Below are 20,347 nucleotides of genomic sequence, written 5' to 3' on the forward strand. Positions count from 1 at the left end.
AGGTTGCGAGTGCGAGCCCAACACGTGGCAGGTGCGTTCGACTCCAATCTTAATTGAATAGGATTGCCAGTTTTCCTGCCGAAAGTCGGTGGTTCTCACCGGGCGTCCCCGCTTCCACCACTAATAAAAACTGACCGCCTCGAAAAAGCCATTAGTGCTGATCGTGGAGTTGAAACACAAAAAAAAAATCAATCAATCCAATTGTTAATACAAAGCAATGTTTAATTTTTAGTTCCCACTACAAAATGAATGCAATCATTACCCTTCACTGCTCACAAGCACTTTGATTAGATTGAACTATAAAAATAAGATGATGTGGGATGATTTCTTTAGAGACAACTCTCCAGGAGAGACCAAATGAAGTCCATCTTGCTATCTAAAACAGTCCAACCTTTCTTAACCTAAGATAAACCGAGACGTCAAAACGAAAATTATAAGATTTAATCCACTGTAAAGACTCTTATTGAATAAAACAACTATGAGAAAGATGTATATATATATGTCTCAGTGGCGACTTTATTTTGCTGATATCTACACAGGTGTTGCTGATGTTTTCTCAGATATGTTGATGTTTACACAAGTTTTGCTGATGTTCACACATATGTTTACTGATGTTTACACAAGTTTTGCTGATGTTCACACATATATTTACTGGTGTTTACACAGATTTGTCAACACTATGTATAGGCATAGTTTGTTGTTTTTTCTCTCGTTTGACAGTAAATTTTATGAGAGGATTCTTTTTACCACCGGGATAAAATTCATCCACTTTTATATTCTTTCCAAAAATATGTTTCATTGAATTTTTCATTGACGGTAAATGCGAATGATCTGGTGTAAGGCCAATGTTTTTCTGTCCCTCGGGATTTGTAGAATTTGCCTTTTCCTGTCCGGGGCGTAATTTGAAATAAGAAAAAGTTGGTTTTGATATGCGATCTAAGATCCACGATTCGTCTAATTCATTAATTTTACTTAGACGTGACATTCGGAGTTCAACAAGAGCTTTCAAGTAAGCTTTCTTGTGAATGTTCGGATCTATACCGTTTTCGTACATATTTTCTGTTGATGTCCAAAGGTCGTGATCCTGAACCTTGCGAACTTCGTCATGTTCACCATCGTCTAATTTTTCGTCAAAAAATTTTGATTGGTTAACTAGAATTTCTCGCGAACGGTCGTCATCCTCAAATTTGACCCTTTTTTCTTCGCTGTGGTGTGACTGCTTAGAGTTTGTACCACCCCGGAAGCTCATATTAGATGTTCGTTTGCTGGTTTTCATTATCGGCTTTCCACAGTGTGGACAGTTACCCTGATGAGAAGAAGACCTAGCGTGAACGCACCATTTTTCGTGATCTCCAATTTTCAGACATTCTTCACATTTGACTTTAGTATAATCAATATCCTGACAGTTGCACCAGTAATTGGCCATGCTGCTTGCTGCTAATTTCTGTAGGATAAATGACGAAGACGATTGGGATAAGGCTCTAGAGTCTTCGGAATTCTTTCGAGAAATTTGCGATCCTATAAGGGCCAACTCTTGATCCGATAATTTAGAATTAATACGCGAACGAGCTGGTGTTTGCACTGAATTTTCCCGTGATGCAATAGAAAAGCCATCATGGGGCAAGGATTCATTATCGGACCGATGGTGGTATTTAAGGTGTCCCTCGTCTTCATTTCCGGAATCAGAAGATCTTTTCGCACCTTTTGGTCTAGAAATACGAGAAGATGCTGGAGAGACAACGCTTTCTGAATACGGCCTATGAGATTCTTGTGTTTTTTCCTCTTCATGACCACTAAAACTTTTTGGTCTAATTTCCGAATCAATATTTTCTTTGTCTTCCTCGTCGTCATTTTCACTATCAAAGGTTTCGTCTTCTGGTTCATTGCGCAAGTAGCCATCAGCTTCCAACCATGAACGATCGCTAATAGTTGGGTTTATCTTGTACGCTTCATTAGATCGTTTTGAGCTATTTTTACCGCTATTTTTCCAGTTTTGAGACGAACCCGCATTTCGACTGTTATTTCGCCAATTTTCGTTTGGATTCGACTGTCGACTGCTGTAATGGCTTTTTTGGTCGGATATTCTGCTATTCCGACTGCTGCGTAGACTAGCTTGACCGGAAATTTTACCTTCATCGGCAAATATTGAAGGCAACTGAAATTTTGCTGATTCCCCAACGTGACTTTCCAATTGCACACCGTTTAGAACGGAAGTATCAAAATGAGTTTGTCCGTAAATTGGGACCGGTGAAAACTGTTTCCCTTCTCTTCGGGATTTAACACGGACGCTGACGCTCAACTTTAATTCTTCGTCCGATAATTGTTTATTAAAATTAAAGACATCTTCCGGATGGTCGCCATCTCTACTTTCGATTAAGGTCGGATACGGGGTTTTAGGATGGTGATTACATTTGTGGAAGAATCCTTTACGAAAGAGATAAGCATGAGGATGTTGATATTTCCCATCGAGATCTAAATGACTACAAATGTAGCAGACATTTTGTGGGAGTGGCTTCCTGCGTATCTGAAAGACCAATTAAGACAAATATTAGCAATGTAAAAACACACAATTAAGTCATGATAGACATTACACATCAAGAGTTATATTTCTGACAGATCTAATACGCAGCGATCATAATATTATAATATTAATAAAAATAATAATAATATCCTTATTTAGAGAGAATAACTCATTTGGATTACATCAATTCTCAATAATAATACGCAGCGATCTTACGCGTAGCGATCGTATACGTAGCGATCGTATACGCAGCTATTTACATACTATCTTATGTCCTTTTTTGTGTAATCTTGAAGTATATACAATTTATTAATCTTGAAGTACTATAATTTATTAATCTTTAATTATTTACAAATTAATAATCATCTATATTATTAGTACATGTACACCTATGCAACTAAGTTGTATCTAAGATTGAAATAGAACAGAGAATGGAAAAGGGTGAGGGGCTGTGAGACAAAAGAGACAACATCCTGGCGCAAAATCAGAAAACAGCCCAAGTCCACCAATGGGTCTTCAACCCAATTAATAATAATAATGATAGTATTAATAAAGTATTTGACATATTTACCCTGGGTAGATGTAAATCCTCTGAATTTTGTGGTTTTATTCTATTTCCAAAAACACAATTATCCCTTTCAAATTGAAAGTTTTTACTCCGTTCAAGACCAAAATATCCTTCGAAAACCATGTTTATTTAAGTGAGATATTTTAAGTAACCATGATTTCACAGAGATTTTAACAATCGGTTACCGTATTGAGATGGTTGGTAACAGATAGAGAATTTGAACAGTGTCCACACCTTTTGGCAACATTTCCAAAACGAGGTTATTTAAGGTATATATGTATTAGACCAGATGAATTGACTATTTTGGCTCATTCCGTACGTGCCAAAAGAAATTACAATCGAATTTTAAAAAGAGATAAATAATTTTTAAATCAATAGAATGATAGTATATTTCTTAATAATTGATTTTCGTTCAAGTGTTGATAAAACAAAACCGTCGTTTAATGTAGTTTTAAATCTAACCCCCTAATTCTACCTCTAGCATTCTATCATTTGACAGGTTTTGTTTCTGGAAAAATGGTCTTAAATATAATACGCAGCAAACTTATCAGCCTATCACGATTTTGAATACACAATATCAGGGGCATCTCTGTACTGTAAACCCGTATCACAGTCTCTATAACGGTATTAAAAGATGACCCGCTATAACGGGTCGCCTTCTTAAAAGGTTTTATTCAGGTCTTTATCGCAGAGTCATCATCATACACGCCACTTAATAACAAAGAATTTAAAGATAATAGATAAAGAGCTTTTAATACAGACATGATGTATTGTTTCTCAAGGATTTGTCATCTTTGTAACGGTCATGTTTTAATACGAAATAGAAATAGTTTAAACATGAATATGGACCGTGTACAATGATATACGTACTTACATATTAGCATGTAAAACTTCTTTGTCTCTCATTTGAAGAATGGCGAAGTACTCGAATGTATTGTTTCTTAAGAAATTGTCATTTTTAACGGTCGTGTTTACAAAAAAAAACAAGCAGAATTTAAACATAATATAGACCGTGTATAATATATAATATACGTTCATCATATTGCAGAGGCGGATTTAGGGGGGTGGGGGTGATGGGGGGGGGGGGGGGGGGGGGCAGGGGGCCTGCTCCTCAGTTGTTGAAAAAATTTGGTTGATTATATAGGGAATCAATGAAGCATGACTGGAGCGGGCCCCATCTTAGGCAGTCAGTGGGCCCCACTTATAAAAATTTCTGGATCCGCCACTGAATAGTAACCGACCGTGCAAGGGCTGTATAGCCAGTCAAGGTCGTTAAAAACTTCCATTTGTTGCTGTATAGCATGTAAAAAAATTTGGCTCTCTTTTGAAGAATGTATTGCTTCTTTTACGACCACGTTTACAAAACAAAGAATTTCAACATCAATACGGACCGTATACATGGTGTACAATTGTATATAGATGCTGTGTACTTTGCCTCTCTTTTGGCGAATAGTGTTACACTCTCAAAAGTATTGTTTATTGAGAAATAGCCAATAATTTAATGAAAAGAAACAAAGACGGACGTAAAGCTTTTTAGCTTATCTTAAATTTGATGGTTGGCGTGGCGCTTTGAATATTAAGCTTGAGATACCCCGCCATATCAAATTTCTGCTTCTAGATTTATCTAAAATTAAAACAAAAGAAACGAAAATAAACGAAACAAAAATAACATATATATAAGACGGCAGGTTAAAATTAACCCAAAACAATCAGTAGAAAACGATAGCCAACATGGCCAATGCGAATATGCCTTTTTTCTACATTTAAAAACCAAATACTTTTTGTAATTCAGATGGTAAAAATTAAACATGAGAATTCGGGGTCAAATAAGTGAACAAGAATTTGACATTTTTTGTCCTTTTAATAGCAATTAAATTTCAAATCGGCATTGATGATCATATGATCAATAATTATTGTGCATGCATTCGTCTGTGGCGAAAATCGATCAAATATATATTATATTTCTAACATAGTGTAACGTGCGTATACTTAGTAACGGGGTCCTATTCCAAGTAAAAAGACATTTCATATAGTCAAGTAAACTTCAATTTAATAAAGGAACTGATTTGCTTTATGATGGAAGAATGGGGATCTGTTGCATATTTACGGGGAGCCGTTTGGGAGAATTATGATCTGTTGCAACTTTACGGGGTACCGTTGCTCGTATCGTTGAGTAGAATTATGATCTTTTGCATATTTGCGGGGAGCCGTTGAGGAGAATTATGATCTGTTGCATACTTACGGGGTACCGTTGGGGAGAATCAACATCATTGACGTTTATCAAAACTTTCAACCGACGCTGTGTTTTTCTGACGTCATATAGATCTACGTTTTCACCGGAAACTGCTGCCATTAAAGTAAGTTCCTGAGTACCTTGAATATAAAAATAAAAATCTCTTACCTCAGGAGGCAAACTGTTAACAATGTCAACAACTTCCTGTACACTGACGTAATATGTCTTACGACGTCGTCCTAAACCAAGATAAACACTCATTTTTGTCTCTATGACAACCGGTAAAATTTTTCTTTTACGATATGAAGTTTTAAAATATTTTCAAGGAAAAAATATTGACGCATATATTCACTGCTAATGCTGTTTTCTATGGAAACGGAACAATTTCTTAGATATACTAGTTGTTCCAACGGAATTGTTGATATTTAGGGTGTGTTCGAATTTAATGAATATTCGTGCACTTAATCTTATATCATGCCACGAAGAAGAGATTCTAGTACTCAATTCAATGTAAGTTTGACATCAAGAAAAAATTCATCTCATCCTTTATAAATTCCACACAGAGTAAGCAAACTAGATTATTGAGAATAAGACTCGTGTTTGAATAATTATTCTGTAAGATAAACAATATTAAGCATATTTCCCTCCGTCTGTAAACATTTTCATTGTTGTCGAACTTTAAAATCCATCAAGACCTATACTAATTAGCATGTTTCGTATTAAAATGAAACTTTGGACTGATTGCTTAACTCAGGCTAATATATAACACTGAGTTATAACAAATATTATTATAATGTATAAAATTTGACATTCGTGGTAAAGGGTCACTGGATCTTTACAGAGATAGAAGATCTATTACAGTTTATCAATAGATATCAAGTTATGATTCTTTACCAACCTGGATCAATTTCCAAATCTTAGTATGTATAAAATGTAATTGATTTATTACGTAACGTTATATATAAAAGGATGGATTGAGGTTTATCAAGGTTCGTTCGATCGATCGTTCGTTCGTTCGTTCGCGCGCTCTTTCTCTCTCTCCATCTTATCCTCCAATCCTTTCTTTTCTCCGTCTTATCAAACGTTTTGCTTATCAATTTTGGCTTCTAGTTTCATTTCAACTGAACTTCATTAAATCCTAAATTTTTCATCCACTTTTTCTTTTTTCGGATGTTTTTCCAGTTTTATTGACATTCCTTGTGAAATTCATCTTTCCCTATGACACTTATGTGTGTGTGTGTGGGGGGGGGGGGGGGGTCGGTTCGCCTTACCTTTCTAAGAACGTCAATCTTTTTTTCTGTTTTCATCCCTCTATATTTCTCTGTTTATATTGTACATTGTATCCCACTCCCTATATCCTTACAACTTAGTTATTTTTATATCCCACAACTTATGATGTGTTATATCTCTTTTTCGTGCATTTTTTTTTTATATCCTTCTATTTTTGTTTTCAGAGTATTTATATCCTTTAAGATGTCCCCTTTTTACTCTCTCTCTCGTTGTGTCCCTCCGATAGTCTAAAAACAGTCTTTTCAATATGGCGCAATGGATTTTTCGGGATTATCTAATCTTATTTCTTATTTCCTTTTTTGATGCTCATTGAGATAAGAAACTGTTTTCCTCCTTTTACACATTTTCTTCTTTAGACCCTTACTCTTCTAATATCTACTTTTTTTATTATTTTAATCATTATTTTTTTTTTAAATTTCAAACCCCTTTTCTCTCGTATGCGCTATTTGTTTCTGAATCTTTACTCTCAACAGTGCATCATTGAAAATACCGATTTGATTTTGCATCGTTGAGACCCCCTCCTAAGAACCCCCTCCTATTGATCGGACTGCATTAACTTATGACAACAAAATACCGAGGACAAACAATATTTATTTAAAACACGACAATAACTTGTCAAATAAAGATTAATATCAATTTAAACAAACAAATATTTAAATAACGTCCATCACATAATCAAACTGTTTCGATTTAAATACCTTAAAGTGCAACACAACTGTTTTTTTGTAAACAATTGAGACATTTTTATCAACATTAATTGATATTTTCTTATCACGATTAAGTCGCAATAAACATATCTGTAAGTTTATTGGAAAATATAGAAATATTGATTTTTTAAACACATGTTTTTGTTGTCTTATGAAAGTAAGTAGATGTGGTAAGATTGTCAATGACAAAATTATACACCGGAGACCTAAGCAACTATATATGTCACCGTGTGGCCTTCAACAATGAACAAAAACATACCGTATAGTAAGGGGACGATCAATTGATATTCTTGGGGGGAGGGCACAGGATGATTTTTTATTGATATGATTTGCCGCGTGGAAATTGATTTCAACTAACTATTATCCGCTTTTTGTGTTTCAGAATATTCATTATCACCCTGTCTTTGCCATTTTTTTTATGTTCAGCTCTTATCAGGCTAGGAGATATTCATGTTTAACCCTTCCCTCCGACAACCAAAGACAATCAAATAGTCGTCTCCTAAGCCATAAAGGCCCCGAACAAAAAATCGCGAGACAATTCAAACGTGAAAAACAAAGGCCTGATTTATGATCAAGCAATCTATTGTTCATATATATGAGACAACGATCAAATGAAATGGTCCATGTTCATGAGACAACTTTTAGATGAAATTGTTCATGTAAAAAGGTAAAAATCCCATGCAAGTGTTCACATACAACGATCACATAAGTGGTTAATATACACGAGAAAACTATCAAATTAGATGGTTCACGTTTATGAGACAACTATAAAATGAAATTGTTAAATTAAACAACAATTATATGAAATGGTCCATGTACATCAGACAAAGATCAATTGAAATTGTTAAGTGAGACAACAATTATATGAAATGGTTGATGTACAGAAGACAACGGTCAAAGATATACTAGTAGTTTATGTACTTGAGATAACAACCCCGTGTAAGTGTTCACACACAATCTACCACGATCACATGAAAAGGTTCATATACATAATACAACAATCAAAGGAAATGGTTCATGTTCACGAGAAAGCAATGATATGAAATTGTTAATGAACCTGAATAGACGAACATATGAAATGGTCCATGCAAGTGTTTACATGCAAATAGTATCAATCACATGCAATGGTTCATATATAAATACAACGGTCACATGAAATAGTTCATGTACACGAGACTAGTATATGTACTTAAGATAAAAATTCCATGCAAGTGTTCACATACAAACAACATCGATCACATCACGTGGGTCATATACATGAGACAACGATAACAGGATATGGGTCATGCACATCAGACAACGATCAGATGCATTGGTTCATATACACGAGAAAACTATCAAATGAAATGGTTCACGTTCATGAGACAACGATCAAATGAAATTGTTAAGTAAGACATCCATTATATGAAATGGTCCATGTACATCAGACATTGGTTAATGTACATGAGATAACGAGCACATGAAATGGTTAATGTACAGGAGACAACGGTCAAAGATATACTAGAAGTATATGTCTTTGTGATAAAAAAAAATTCCCATGCAAGTGTCCACATTCAATCTGCGTCGATGACATGAAGTGGTTCGTATACATGAGACAACAATCAAAGGAAATGGTTCATGTACACAAAAGAACGATGAAATGAAATGGTTAATGAACCTGGAAAGACGAACAGATGAAATGGTTTATGCAAGTCTTCACATACAAATACCATCGATTACAAGAAATGGTTCATAATGACATGACATGTGTGTTTCATTATAATACGTTATTTCGATTGGCTTACAGCAATCTCGCGTCATTTTGAAATTCACCTTCATTTCAAAATGAAATGTAACATTCATGATGACACGAGCTTCCACAATAAAGTGCAGAGGTAAATAAAAGAAAAACTTGATAGAAATCGTGTTTTCATGATCCTAGCAAAAACATGTAATAATAAGTGTTGAATGTTACTTTTAGTAATTTCATAGGGTTGTAAAAGCGTTGACCGTGCGCACATTTTTAGAATGAGGCGCTTTTCATAAAAAATGTACTTCGATCAACGCTTTTCATATAAAATGTACTTCGGTCAACGCTTTTACACCCCAATAAATTTACAAATGGGAGCATTCAATTCTTAAATAAACACGACACTAGTATAGGTACATAAGATAAAAATCCCATGCAAGTGTTCACATAGAACCAACATCGATCACATTAAGTGGTTCATATATACTGGCACTAGACAACGGTCGCATGAAATAGACATCTATCAAATGAAATGGTTGATGAACAGGAGACAACGGTCAACGATATACTACATTGTAGTAGTATTTGTCATTGAGATAAAAATCGCATGCAAGTGTTCACACACAATCTGCCACGATCACATGAAAAGGTTCATATAAATAATACAACAATCAAAGGAAATGGTTCATGTTCACGAGAAAGCGATGCAATGAAATGGTTAATGAACATGAAAAGACGACCTATGAAATGGTTTATGCAAGTGTTTACATACAAATAGTATCAATCACGTGCAATGGTTCATATACATGAGACAACGGTCACATGAAACATTTCATGTACACGAGACTAGTATATGTACTTAAGATAGAAATTCCATGCAAGTGTTCACATACAACCAACATCGATCACACGATGTGGGTCATATACATGAGACAACGATAAAAGGAAATGGTTCATGTACATGAGAGAGCGATGCAATGAAATGGTTAATGAACCTGGATAGACGAACAGATGAAATGGTTCATGAACCTGGAAAGACGAACAGATGAAATAGTGAATGAACCTGGAAAGACGAACACATGAAAGGCGAGAAAACGATCAAATGGAATTGTTTATGTACATCAGACAACGATCAAAATAAGTGGTCCATGAACATGCAACGACGAACAAATGAAATTTTCATGTACATGAAAATAGATCAAACTAACTGGTTAATGAATCTGCAGAAACGAGCAACTGAAATGGTTCATGTACATAACACAACGATCAAATGGTTCATGTACATAACACAACGATCAAATGGTTTATGTACATATCACAACGATCAAATTAAATGATTCATATGACTCATATACGCCGTGAACGGTAAACGAAATGAAAGTATATGTTCTTGAGATAAAAATCCCATGCAAGTGTTCACATACAAACAGCATCGATCAGCATTGATTGGTTGATTGATTGATTGATTGATTGATTGATTGATTGATTGATTGATTGATTGATTGATTGATTGTGCAATAACTCGATCGAAATGGCGAGTTAAAGTTACCACAACATTGCACTGTCATAGATGGTATATATTTGGAGAAAGATCTTGATTGGTTAATGAAAGATTTATAACTACTTACGAAAATATCTCCAAAAATGTTGACACTTATTACAAAGCTTTAACGTAGGAGGTATGTAATTATTCTTGTAGTACCCTGATATAGGCGGTAAATATTTGTCACTGTAAGAAGTCCTGTCAGTATTAGGTTTGGTGTCGGATTTGGGTGAGTTACGAGATACCCAGAATTCATTGTGTCCTTGTTTTATCACTGGAGCTGTACGGGCCTGACGGTTTATTTTAGGTAATCTTATTCGCGAAAGTTTTGGTCCCTCGGGAGCAGTAAGCATTTGTCGATTAATTGTTGTTCTCACATTTTTTTGTAGATTTTCTGTCGGTTCCATGTCTATCTTAATTTTTTTAACCCCCGTTATTCTACACTTAGTGACTAAATGTAAACATGTTATCGATTCACATTTATGTAATATTTAAAATAGTTATAAAGTAGATCCTTTGTTTTATGTTCAAATTTCACATATTTGGTCTTTAATCGTTGTCTTTGTCGGTATATTTATTGATAAATCCGATTTAATATCCGGTCAGCTATTGAGCTATTCGATCATTATAAAATGTTTTACACATATGTATCCGATCAGATATCGAGCTATTCAATCATTATATAATATATTTCGCACATATGTATCCAGTCAGCTATTGTGCTATTCGTTCATTACAAAATATTTCGCACATATGTATCCAGTCTACTATTGTGCTATTTGTTCATTATATAATATGTCGCACATATGTATCCAGTCGGCTGCTGTGCTCTTTGTTCATTATATAATATTTCGCACATATACAGCACATGTATACCTGGCCTGCAGTAGTATAAAGAATTACACATGAACGTACAACTGTATTTTTTTCCAACACTTCAACTTTTCAATATGAATGAGACCACCTAGCGTAGAAATTTTTGTTCGTCCATATTACAAGATAGTTCTTCCTAAATCATTCATTTATATTGTTGACAGGAACGTTTCGGTCGTTGGATATCTTGTAGGGGGTAATTCAAATTTGTATAATAAGTGATTAAAATCAGTTCATTTTTGTTTAAATACTGGTTAATTTATCTCCTATCTTTAGTTAAACGTCTATTTATGATAAAACAACTTGTTTTGAAGCATGTGAAAATTTAGTTAAGATCGGAACTATATACAGTCCGTCAGGACAAAGTGTTTAAACTGGAGCGTTAATTCCAATCGTGCTCACCAATAAATTTTGCAACCTGTCACACATGCACTAGTCCTATCTACGTCATTTGGTCTTTAGTTTTCTTATTGACATTCTTACATTTCACCTAGATCAGAACTATAAATTAATTTGATTTTTGTATATTATTTTTGACTGTAAATAGAAATTAGACCTCACGCACGCACATTAAAGTGACATCAGTACCCGGTATGGCATGGGGACATCGGTCCCGGTAGGGTTTATATATAGTGGAAACAGTGCCCGGCACAATATAGTGACTTGACATCAAGTCTGACGCGGTATAATGACACAAGTGCCCGGAGCGGTAAAGTGACACAAGTGCCCGGCGCGTTATATTGACATCAGTGCCCGGCGCAGTATAGTGACATGACATCGGTGTCTATCGCGGTTAAGTGACATCCGTCCCGTTGTTGTATAAGGCCATCAGTGCCCGGCGCGGTGTAATGACATCAGTGAACAATTCGTTATAGAGACACCAGTTAAACACTATAGTGACATCTGTGGCCGGCGCGTTAAACCATAGAGACATCAGTGACGCGTTATAGTGATATCAGAGGCCAGCGAATTAAAGTGACATCAGTGCTCGGCGCGGAATAGTGATAGCAGAGCCCCGTTCGGTATAGTGACATGACATCAGTGTCCGGCGCGGTAAAGAGACATCAGTCCCAAGAGCGGTATAGTGACACTAGTGTCCGGCGCGGTATAGTGACATCAGTGGACGCGGTATTGTGACATCATTCCCGGGCGCGGTATAGCGACACCAATGTCCAGCGCGGTCTAGTGACATCAGTGACCAATACGGTATAGTGACATCAGTGCGCGGAACTTTATTATCCGTTGTGTTGATGGAGTGCTGAATAATAAAGAAGAAGATACGTGTAGATGTATAATCCATTAGGAACATTTAAGTCTCTTTCTTATTTTCATTGGTTGGCTCATTTCAACTAGCTGTTCAACTAGGCTATTTTGATTGTAACTCGGCAAATTCTCTTAGCTGAATAAAACTCAAAATTATCATAAGTTTTTGAATGAATTATAGGGTAATCAAATAAATAAATCCGGTAAAAATAATCATTTATCAAAAAAATGTCCATATAGAAATCAATGGATATTTACAGAAACATTTCAACTGGCAAGGCTGCACTAAGTCAATGGAATTGGTCAATGTGACATTTTCTGACAGGTGAAATTACTTACTACTAGTAATTACGACACTGGAACTATTGCTTGTCGTTTTACAATTGCATTTTGCTATTTTTACCCCTTTTATCAAAATTTTTGAATTCGTTTGTGTTCCCTTTCACGTTCCATCACAAGGCGGAACTAATCTGGACGCTGAAGAATGACTATACATAAAGTTGAAGACCCATTGGTGGCCTTGGGCTGTTTTCTGCTCTTTCTGCTGCTTTCGGGTTTTTGTCTCTTTGACACATTCCCCATTTCCATTCTCAATTTTATAAAGTCTATTGGAGATAAATTTGGCACAATTTTTATGAAGACAAATGTCATGTTGTCATGTTATACGTCAACATTCTTGTTCACAGTCAAGATAACACTTATCTTAAATATAAAGTGTCATTCAGTGTGTTGTGTTTGTTTGTTCCCAGCTATGAATTTAGGAGGGTGTGGATGGTGTTTAAGAATATAGAAATAAAGAATAGAGACAGATGGGCCAAACAATTTATGAATACAGAAATCAAGAACAACTCCTTTGAGACCCTCATTAAGTTATCATCGCAAATTTTGGGTCAAATCTTGAATCTGTAATGTTATAAAGACAATAAGAATTAAGATGTTCTTTACTAAATTTGAATTTAACTAAATTTACAAATGTTATTTCGCTTCATAAAATTTGAAAAGGTGTATGTAACTCTTGATTTTTCCCCGTGTAGATGGAAAACCATTTGATATAATGGGTTGGGGGTTGTTCTGACGCAATTTTCACTTTTGTACACATTAATTTCTGCATTTTGTTGGACAACATATTAATTTCATCCTGTTTTATAAAAAAAAGAAGAAGATGTGGTATGACTGCCAATGAGACAACTAGACATTGGATGGAGAGTTGTCTCATTGGCACTCATACCACATCTTCTTATATCTAATTAGACAAGTTTATATTTTGCAGTTCTTACCAGGCCAGAATATTTATTTCCAAAATTCTCCGGTTCCTCCCCCAGAATATCAACTGGTCGTCGCCGAAGGATAAGGACAATAAAAGAATCAATTAATGAGAAATCCAACGACACAAATCCAGTAAAAGACAACTATGGGGTCAATATTAAGCACTAGACAAGAGCCTTCACCGTAATTTCAATTTCTTAACTCCCACCAACGAGGGGACAACATTCAGCACCAGACAAGACCACAGAGTATACATACGGTCTGAATAAGTTATTCGAGACACTGTGCAAGGATTTAAAACTAAAATGTACTGACAACCACTTACAACTACTAATGAGGATAAAGAGTAGGTACTGGTACATTTTTATACGCCCATCTTGAGACGGGACGTATTATGGTATACCGTTGTCAATCTGTCCGTCCGTCGTCAACACTTCTGTCTATAACTCAAAAATGTTTTGAGCGATTTTCATGAATCTATGGTGAATTGTTTATATATATTGACATAAGTGCCTATCGAATTAAAAAAAAATCTGATTTTATGTTTTGGAGTATTGGGACTATCCATTTTTCACACTTTGGACGGTTATTGAATTTTATTCGTTCAAAAATAGTGCCAAATTATTCAGGTTTTGTGTCAATGGGTACCAAATGTGCGTGCATGTCTTTTTTTTAGGAGGGGGTCTATTTGAGCAGTGCTCACAGTATTTCTAGTTGATGATATTAATTCATTTTCGACGAGCTAAATGGCGTATCATGCGCTCATGGCGCAGCTTTTTCTTGTTTAATGAGGAGGGTTAAACTAGTTTCTTTTTTACTCAATTCAATTGTATTTGCGTTTTCTGGATTTTTGTGTCATATTTTAGAATGAACAAAAGGAGATGTGAGGTGTACGTCAAAGAGTCAGCAACCAAACGACACCCCAAAAAAAAACAATAAAAAAGACGACCTAAAAGGGCGACGGGCGTATAATGCGCTCATGGTGCAGCTCTTTATTATTAAATGTGAAGGGTGATACTTGCTTCAGTTTTAATCAACTCAATTTTATTTGCGTTTTTTTTAAAGATTCGTGTGTCATATTTTAAAATGAACAAAAGGAGATGTGAATTTAACGAAAAAAACAATGGACTGCTTTTGGTTTTACCTATTTTGTATGAAAATCTGTATCATTTAAAAAAATGTATTCCGTTATATTAAATAAAATAAAACTGTTAAAATATTTCTTCGTTTTTAGTTTAATATAAAAATAAGAAGATGGACTATAATTGCCAACGAAACAACTCTCCACAAGAGACCAAATGACATAGAAGTTTACAACTATAGGTCACCGTACGGCCTTCAACAATGAGCAAAACCCATACCGCATAGTTAGCTTCCCTAGCACCTATCAGTTATGTTGAGGTTTTTTCAATTGAATCCCAGCCTTATAATATGTTATATCAGTAATTTCTCTCGAACAAAATACCTAAGGGAGACAGCTTTGGCGGAGCATGCATGGAGTAGATGCATATTTTGATTGATGGTTGTACCACGTAACGGCGGTAGGATAAATGAATAGATATAAGAAGATGTGGTATGAGTGCCAATGAGACAACTCTCCATCCAAGTCAAGTTAAAGCTTATCCCAGAAGTTTAGATACCAGGAATGGGTGAGCATTGGATCGAGGATAATAAAATTAGACGATGAGAGAAGGTTTTGTTGTAATATGAGCAAATGGATAAGAGAAGCGATGGAAGTAAAAATGAATAAGTAATACAAGTAGAATATATCCATTCTCACATGTGGAGGGCATAGCCTAGGGTATACGACTGCTGCTGTTATGTTACCAGGAATGCACAACGGCAATAAAGTAAATACAACGAGTGATTGGTAGTTGTTTTACGTCCAGCGACTAACGTTACAGGTTAAGGCATCAATCTTTTTTTACAGTCGGTTCTTTAGGCGCGGATCCATGATTTGCTGTTAGGGGGTGTCATTGGCGGGCTGTATCCGGCGGTATTCCTGGCGCGCCGGAAGCTCATGAGAATTAGGAATTAGAGGACATTATACTGACACAAATTTTGTTGTAATTTTACCTTTTTCTTTTTGTTGTTCTTTTTTTGGGCGGGGGGGGGGGGGGGGGGGGTTAACCCGTCTGAAACCGCACCTGACTTGTTGTATAAAAAAAGAATTTAAAAAATGTTGAAATTTGAACAATCGGCATGCAATGGATCAGAATTTATAATTTACAGTCTATCATTAGGACTCTCATGGTGTCACTACGATTCCCTTGCTCAACCGGATGTGTGGACCCCCACCCCCTAAAAAAATAGAAAATTTAAAAAAAAAACAAACAAACAAAAACAAACAAACAAAAAAACACGCAGGGTAAAATCCTTTTCTGTCATTTATAGTGAATGACTTATCCATCCGCCAAAATTAAATCTAACGAATGAAATGAAATGAATAAATAAACAAATTTAATAGATTTAATAAATCACGGAATTACAGAGGAATTAAATAAATAAGCCGATTTGAAAAAAAACTGAAGGACACATAATCTTACCTGCACGGCAACAGAGTGCATCTTTAAAAGTAAATGTAAAAAAGATAATAAAATGTTCCTTTCGAGAATTGCAAGCATGTGTAAAAATTTCCTAGCGTAACGTTTTCTATCGAATGATATGTAGGATTGCTGCATGCGTGTGATGTTAAAAGATAAAATTTGAGTTGACAAAGCTTACCTTGCTAATACCACCGTCCCATTGTTACCCCTAAAGTGTTAAGAGCTGGTTTATAAGTTATATGACCATATATTAATATTTAACTTTATTAACCGGGTCTATAAACAATATAGAATAAATATCAAATCAGCTTATCCCAGAGTGTTTATTTTTCATATTAACGTTACTTATTGCGAAGGTAGAACTAATTCCGCCTCCAACATTCGGAACGTAACAGTGTTGTTCGATACAATGAACTCTCAGTACCCTATATAAACCTCGAATACTTTAAAATTCTCAATCTTGATTTATAAGGTCTGTTTTAAACCTTTTTTTATTCGAGCGTCACTGATGAGTCTTTTGTAGACGAAACGCGCGTCTTCAATCTTGATTTATAAGGTCTGTTTTAAACCTGTTTTTATTCGTCACTGATGAGTCTTTTGTAGACGAAACGCGCGTCTGGCGTACCAAAGTTTAATCCTGGTATCTTCAATGAGTTTATTTAATCTTATAGTGAGCTTCGTTTAGTTGACTATGTTATGTCACACCTTCAATAGTACGGGACGTTATTTTTTCTGATCTGTGCTTCCGTCCATTTCCCCATCTGTCCCATAAAAATCTGGTTAAAGTTTTTTGTTTAAGGTAGATTACCATGAAATTGTCGTCACATCAATTAGAGACTTAGTACAAATGATCATTATGATATGAAATTCTTAAAATATATCGGAGATTGTAATTATGGTCTTGGTACCCAGATATCGCAAACGCCTCCTTAGCATAACATCCTGCCGCGATCCGCGCCTGGATGTAACTTCAACGAATGATAACAACCTAATATCACCCAATATCACATTTCGAGATACTCGGCAAAAGACAAGCGTCAATCACTCAAAATACCAAAGACAATCGTCATCAGCTATACTTAATTCCAAAAAGTATCTATCTGATGAAAACAAATCTGTCATTAAATACATATGGAATAAAAATTTCTTTAAAACTTATACACGTGGAGAATGTTGTCCTTAAGTACGAGGTTTATGAACATTGTTTGTGTTCTACGTAACAATATTTATATAAAGCACAGTGGCGGACCCAGGGGGGGGGGGGGGGGGTCCGAGGGTTGGACCCCCCTTTTTGTACGATCAATGCTTTTGAATGGGGACATATGGTTGGAAACCCCCTTTTAAAAATGGATGGATCCGACCCTGAAGCATATACTAAAATAAATGATTTTATTTCAACGATGGGATAAGGAGAGGGAGAGTCAATAAGTTGTGGTTTACCAGAGTTATCTTCCTTGATTGGTGCATACCCGACTGCCAACGAGGTATCCTCCTTGATTGATGAATTCTCTACAGCTAGCATTTTGTGTTTGTTACTCCTAAAATAAAAATAAAAAGCAAAATGTTGATGAACTAAAAGTAGGGGAGGTTATCAAGGTCGTTTTGGTACTTTTCCAAAGAGGATGGTAATAGAGTAATACATGGGGACATTGAGGATTCCGTTCGTATTAGTTTTGTCCAATGTCACATTACTAAAGACTAAAGATTCTATCCTTTCTTCCACAAACCGATAATCTGTCTACATGCAGAAATTTTGTTAGAGGGCTATAAGCTTTTGTAACCAACTGATAAGAGTATTTCGTTTTAAGTTTTTGATATTTAAAAAAAAGTAAGAATCTTTGTAACCCCGGAAATGGGGTTGTTACGGGGTTAGGATCTTCATATGTTTTTGTAAAACACGTAAATATCGACAAAAATTAGACTGGAACTCCCTAAACCATATGGAATCCTAAGATAAAATCTGCCCCCTTTTTTAATTTCTTGATTTTAAGAATAAAAATACTGTGAACTAAACGGTATGATAATAGTCTTTTTTATATCTGAATTTCACATTTTCCAACAAATGTGCTAACTATTTTGTTTTAAATATGTCCTTTTTTGACCGGGCCCGATTAGGTGGTGTAACATCTTACAAAGTCTATCCAAATTTGCAAAGAATTCCGCTCAAGCCGGTGCTAGGGGTCGTCTTAAACTTGCAGTGAGGTGAGAGTTTTTTGCTCCGCGTTGAAGGCTTCACTGTGACTTTGAGATGAAGAACAGCAATAAAAGCGCTGTTCCTTTTCTTTTTGTGTGTTTTTTTTTTTTTGCTTTGCATGTACTGATTTTGTGTCACGGATTGATACCCCATATCCTTTGATTTTCTAGTAGGATGGCTGATGCGATTCCTTATCAATTGTTTCTGGTTAAAATCGCAGGTCTGTTCGTGGCAATATAGCTATGGCAATTCGGCAAGTTTCGAGAAAAAATCGATTTGTCACGATTATATACTATTCGATTTCCCGTGCCTTAGAAACGAAGACAAATAACCCAGTAGAATGACGGACAAATCGAAACTGAAAATGATTCTGATTAAGCCTTGTAATAATCTATATCAATAATAAAATAGAAAACAAGATAATCTAATCCCTGGCGATGACTGGAATGTGGTAAAAATTGATATTCTTATTTGAAACAAGTTTTATATTGCTGTTTAAAATCATTCTAAGTGTTTTATGATCTATTTGGAGTTTTTTAATTACAATTTTGTTGCGTTTATAATTGCTTTGTCAATATGTGCATACAAGTAAACAAATACATGGAAATATAATAGTTTATATTATCGATATTTCTAATGCTCGGATTTAAGAAATGAAATCAAATATAACGATTGAATTTCAGAAGTGGAAAAAAATCTTTACATTTAGTTATCTGATCTGCCAAAAACCTCTAAGTAATTGAAAGTTTGTATCAAGTATCTTGATTTTTGTATTTTCTTTGTTATTATTTTTCTTGGAGAAAGAGGGGTATACTTTGCTTTTATGGGACGAGGAAAACCTTCTTCGCGTCGTGTTATCAACGAAAATGTTAAGTGAAATTACCATGGAAACACTAATTCAATTCAAAACACACACACTTACCTTGTAACTATAAGATTTTTTTTTGAATATTAAGTCCAATAAATAAAAAACTTCAAAAATAAAAAAAAAACAAGACTGCAAAGTTAACTAGTTGTCATACCTGGAGGTTAAGCCGGTTACTCCAATAAAAAATGAATAAATAAATTCACTGATTTACTGAACAACTTCATATCTCAATAGATGTATCTCTCAAGATGTTAATCCTATGATATTGCATTATGTTTCGCTGCCTAAACTTCTCAAAGGTTTATTACTTTCTTATTTTCATTCAAAATGTGTATTGCTTTTTGTTAATTATAAGTTAATCCAGGTGTCCCAGTACAGTGCGTCCGTATCGACCTTTAGTAAAAGATCGAAGACCACTAAAGTTACTAAGGAAAGGAATATCAATGAACCAAAATCAAACAAACCCTACCTTACCTCCACCCCAAACCACCTCCACAAAAAAGAAAGAAGAGAAAAATATGATTAGCAACCGATACAATCTATGATAGACAAAAATGTTGTACAAAAAGGTCAAATGAAACAGGTTTTATATACGTTTCTATAAATAAAAATTAATTTATCTTTGAAACTAAGATGAGGAGGGGGGGGGGGGGGGGGGGGAGGTTATTTTTATGCAAACTTTAAATGAACCTAACGTTGTATAGTCTGGCACCGACTACGAAATAATTAAAACCAACAAGTTATAC

The 20,347-nt window shown here is 35.2% G+C and overlaps 1 protein-coding gene across 5 annotated transcripts; it reads right to left on the reverse strand.

Annotated features, from left to right (window-relative positions):
- Window positions 1-426: 426 nt before the first annotated feature.
- Window positions 427-19,926, reverse strand: LOC127723119 (uncharacterized). 5 transcript variants are annotated; one of them, XM_052229608.1, is made up of 4 exons: window positions 19,756-19,926; window positions 17,980-18,077; window positions 5,332-5,462; window positions 427-2,524 (listed from the first exon to the last, which is right to left on the reverse strand). In XM_052229608.1, exons 2-4 carry the CDS (start codon window positions 18,059-18,061, stop codon window positions 659-661), a joined length of 2,079 nt encoding a protein of 692 aa, XP_052085568.1. In that variant the 5' UTR covers window positions 18,062-18,077; window positions 19,756-19,926; the 3' UTR covers window positions 427-658. The 5 variants fall into 5 exon arrangements, with proteins under 5 accessions (XP_052085568.1, XP_052085567.1, XP_052085571.1 ...); XM_052229607.1 differs by lacking the exons at window positions 17,980-18,077; window positions 19,756-19,926 and adding an exon at window positions 10,677-11,609; XM_052229611.1 differs by lacking the exons at window positions 17,980-18,077; window positions 19,756-19,926 and adding an exon at window positions 6,594-7,232.
- Window positions 19,927-20,347: the final 421 nt, after the last annotated feature.

This window comes from Mytilus californianus, unplaced genomic scaffold (genome assembly GCF_021869535.1).
Source record: "Mytilus californianus isolate M0D057914Y unplaced genomic scaffold, xbMytCali1.0.p SCAF_13, whole genome shotgun sequence".
Taxonomy (NCBI): domain Eukaryota; kingdom Metazoa; phylum Mollusca; class Bivalvia; order Mytilida; family Mytilidae; genus Mytilus; species Mytilus californianus.

Bases quoted from the DNA above. Each gene is read 5' to 3' on its own strand.
- LOC127723119 (XM_052229607.1), bottom strand. From the start codon at position 10,998: ATGGAACCGACAGAAAATCTACAAAAAAATGTGAGAACAACAATTAAT. The intron at 5,463-10,676 runs GTAAGTAGTTAT...TTTATATTCAAG, and splicing joins ACATTTTTGGAGATATTTTC to GTACTCAGGAACTTACTTTA. The intron at 2,525-5,331 runs GTAAGTATGCAA...TTGGTCTTTCAG, and splicing joins ATTCTCCCCAACGGTACCCC to ATACGCAGGAAGCCACTCCC.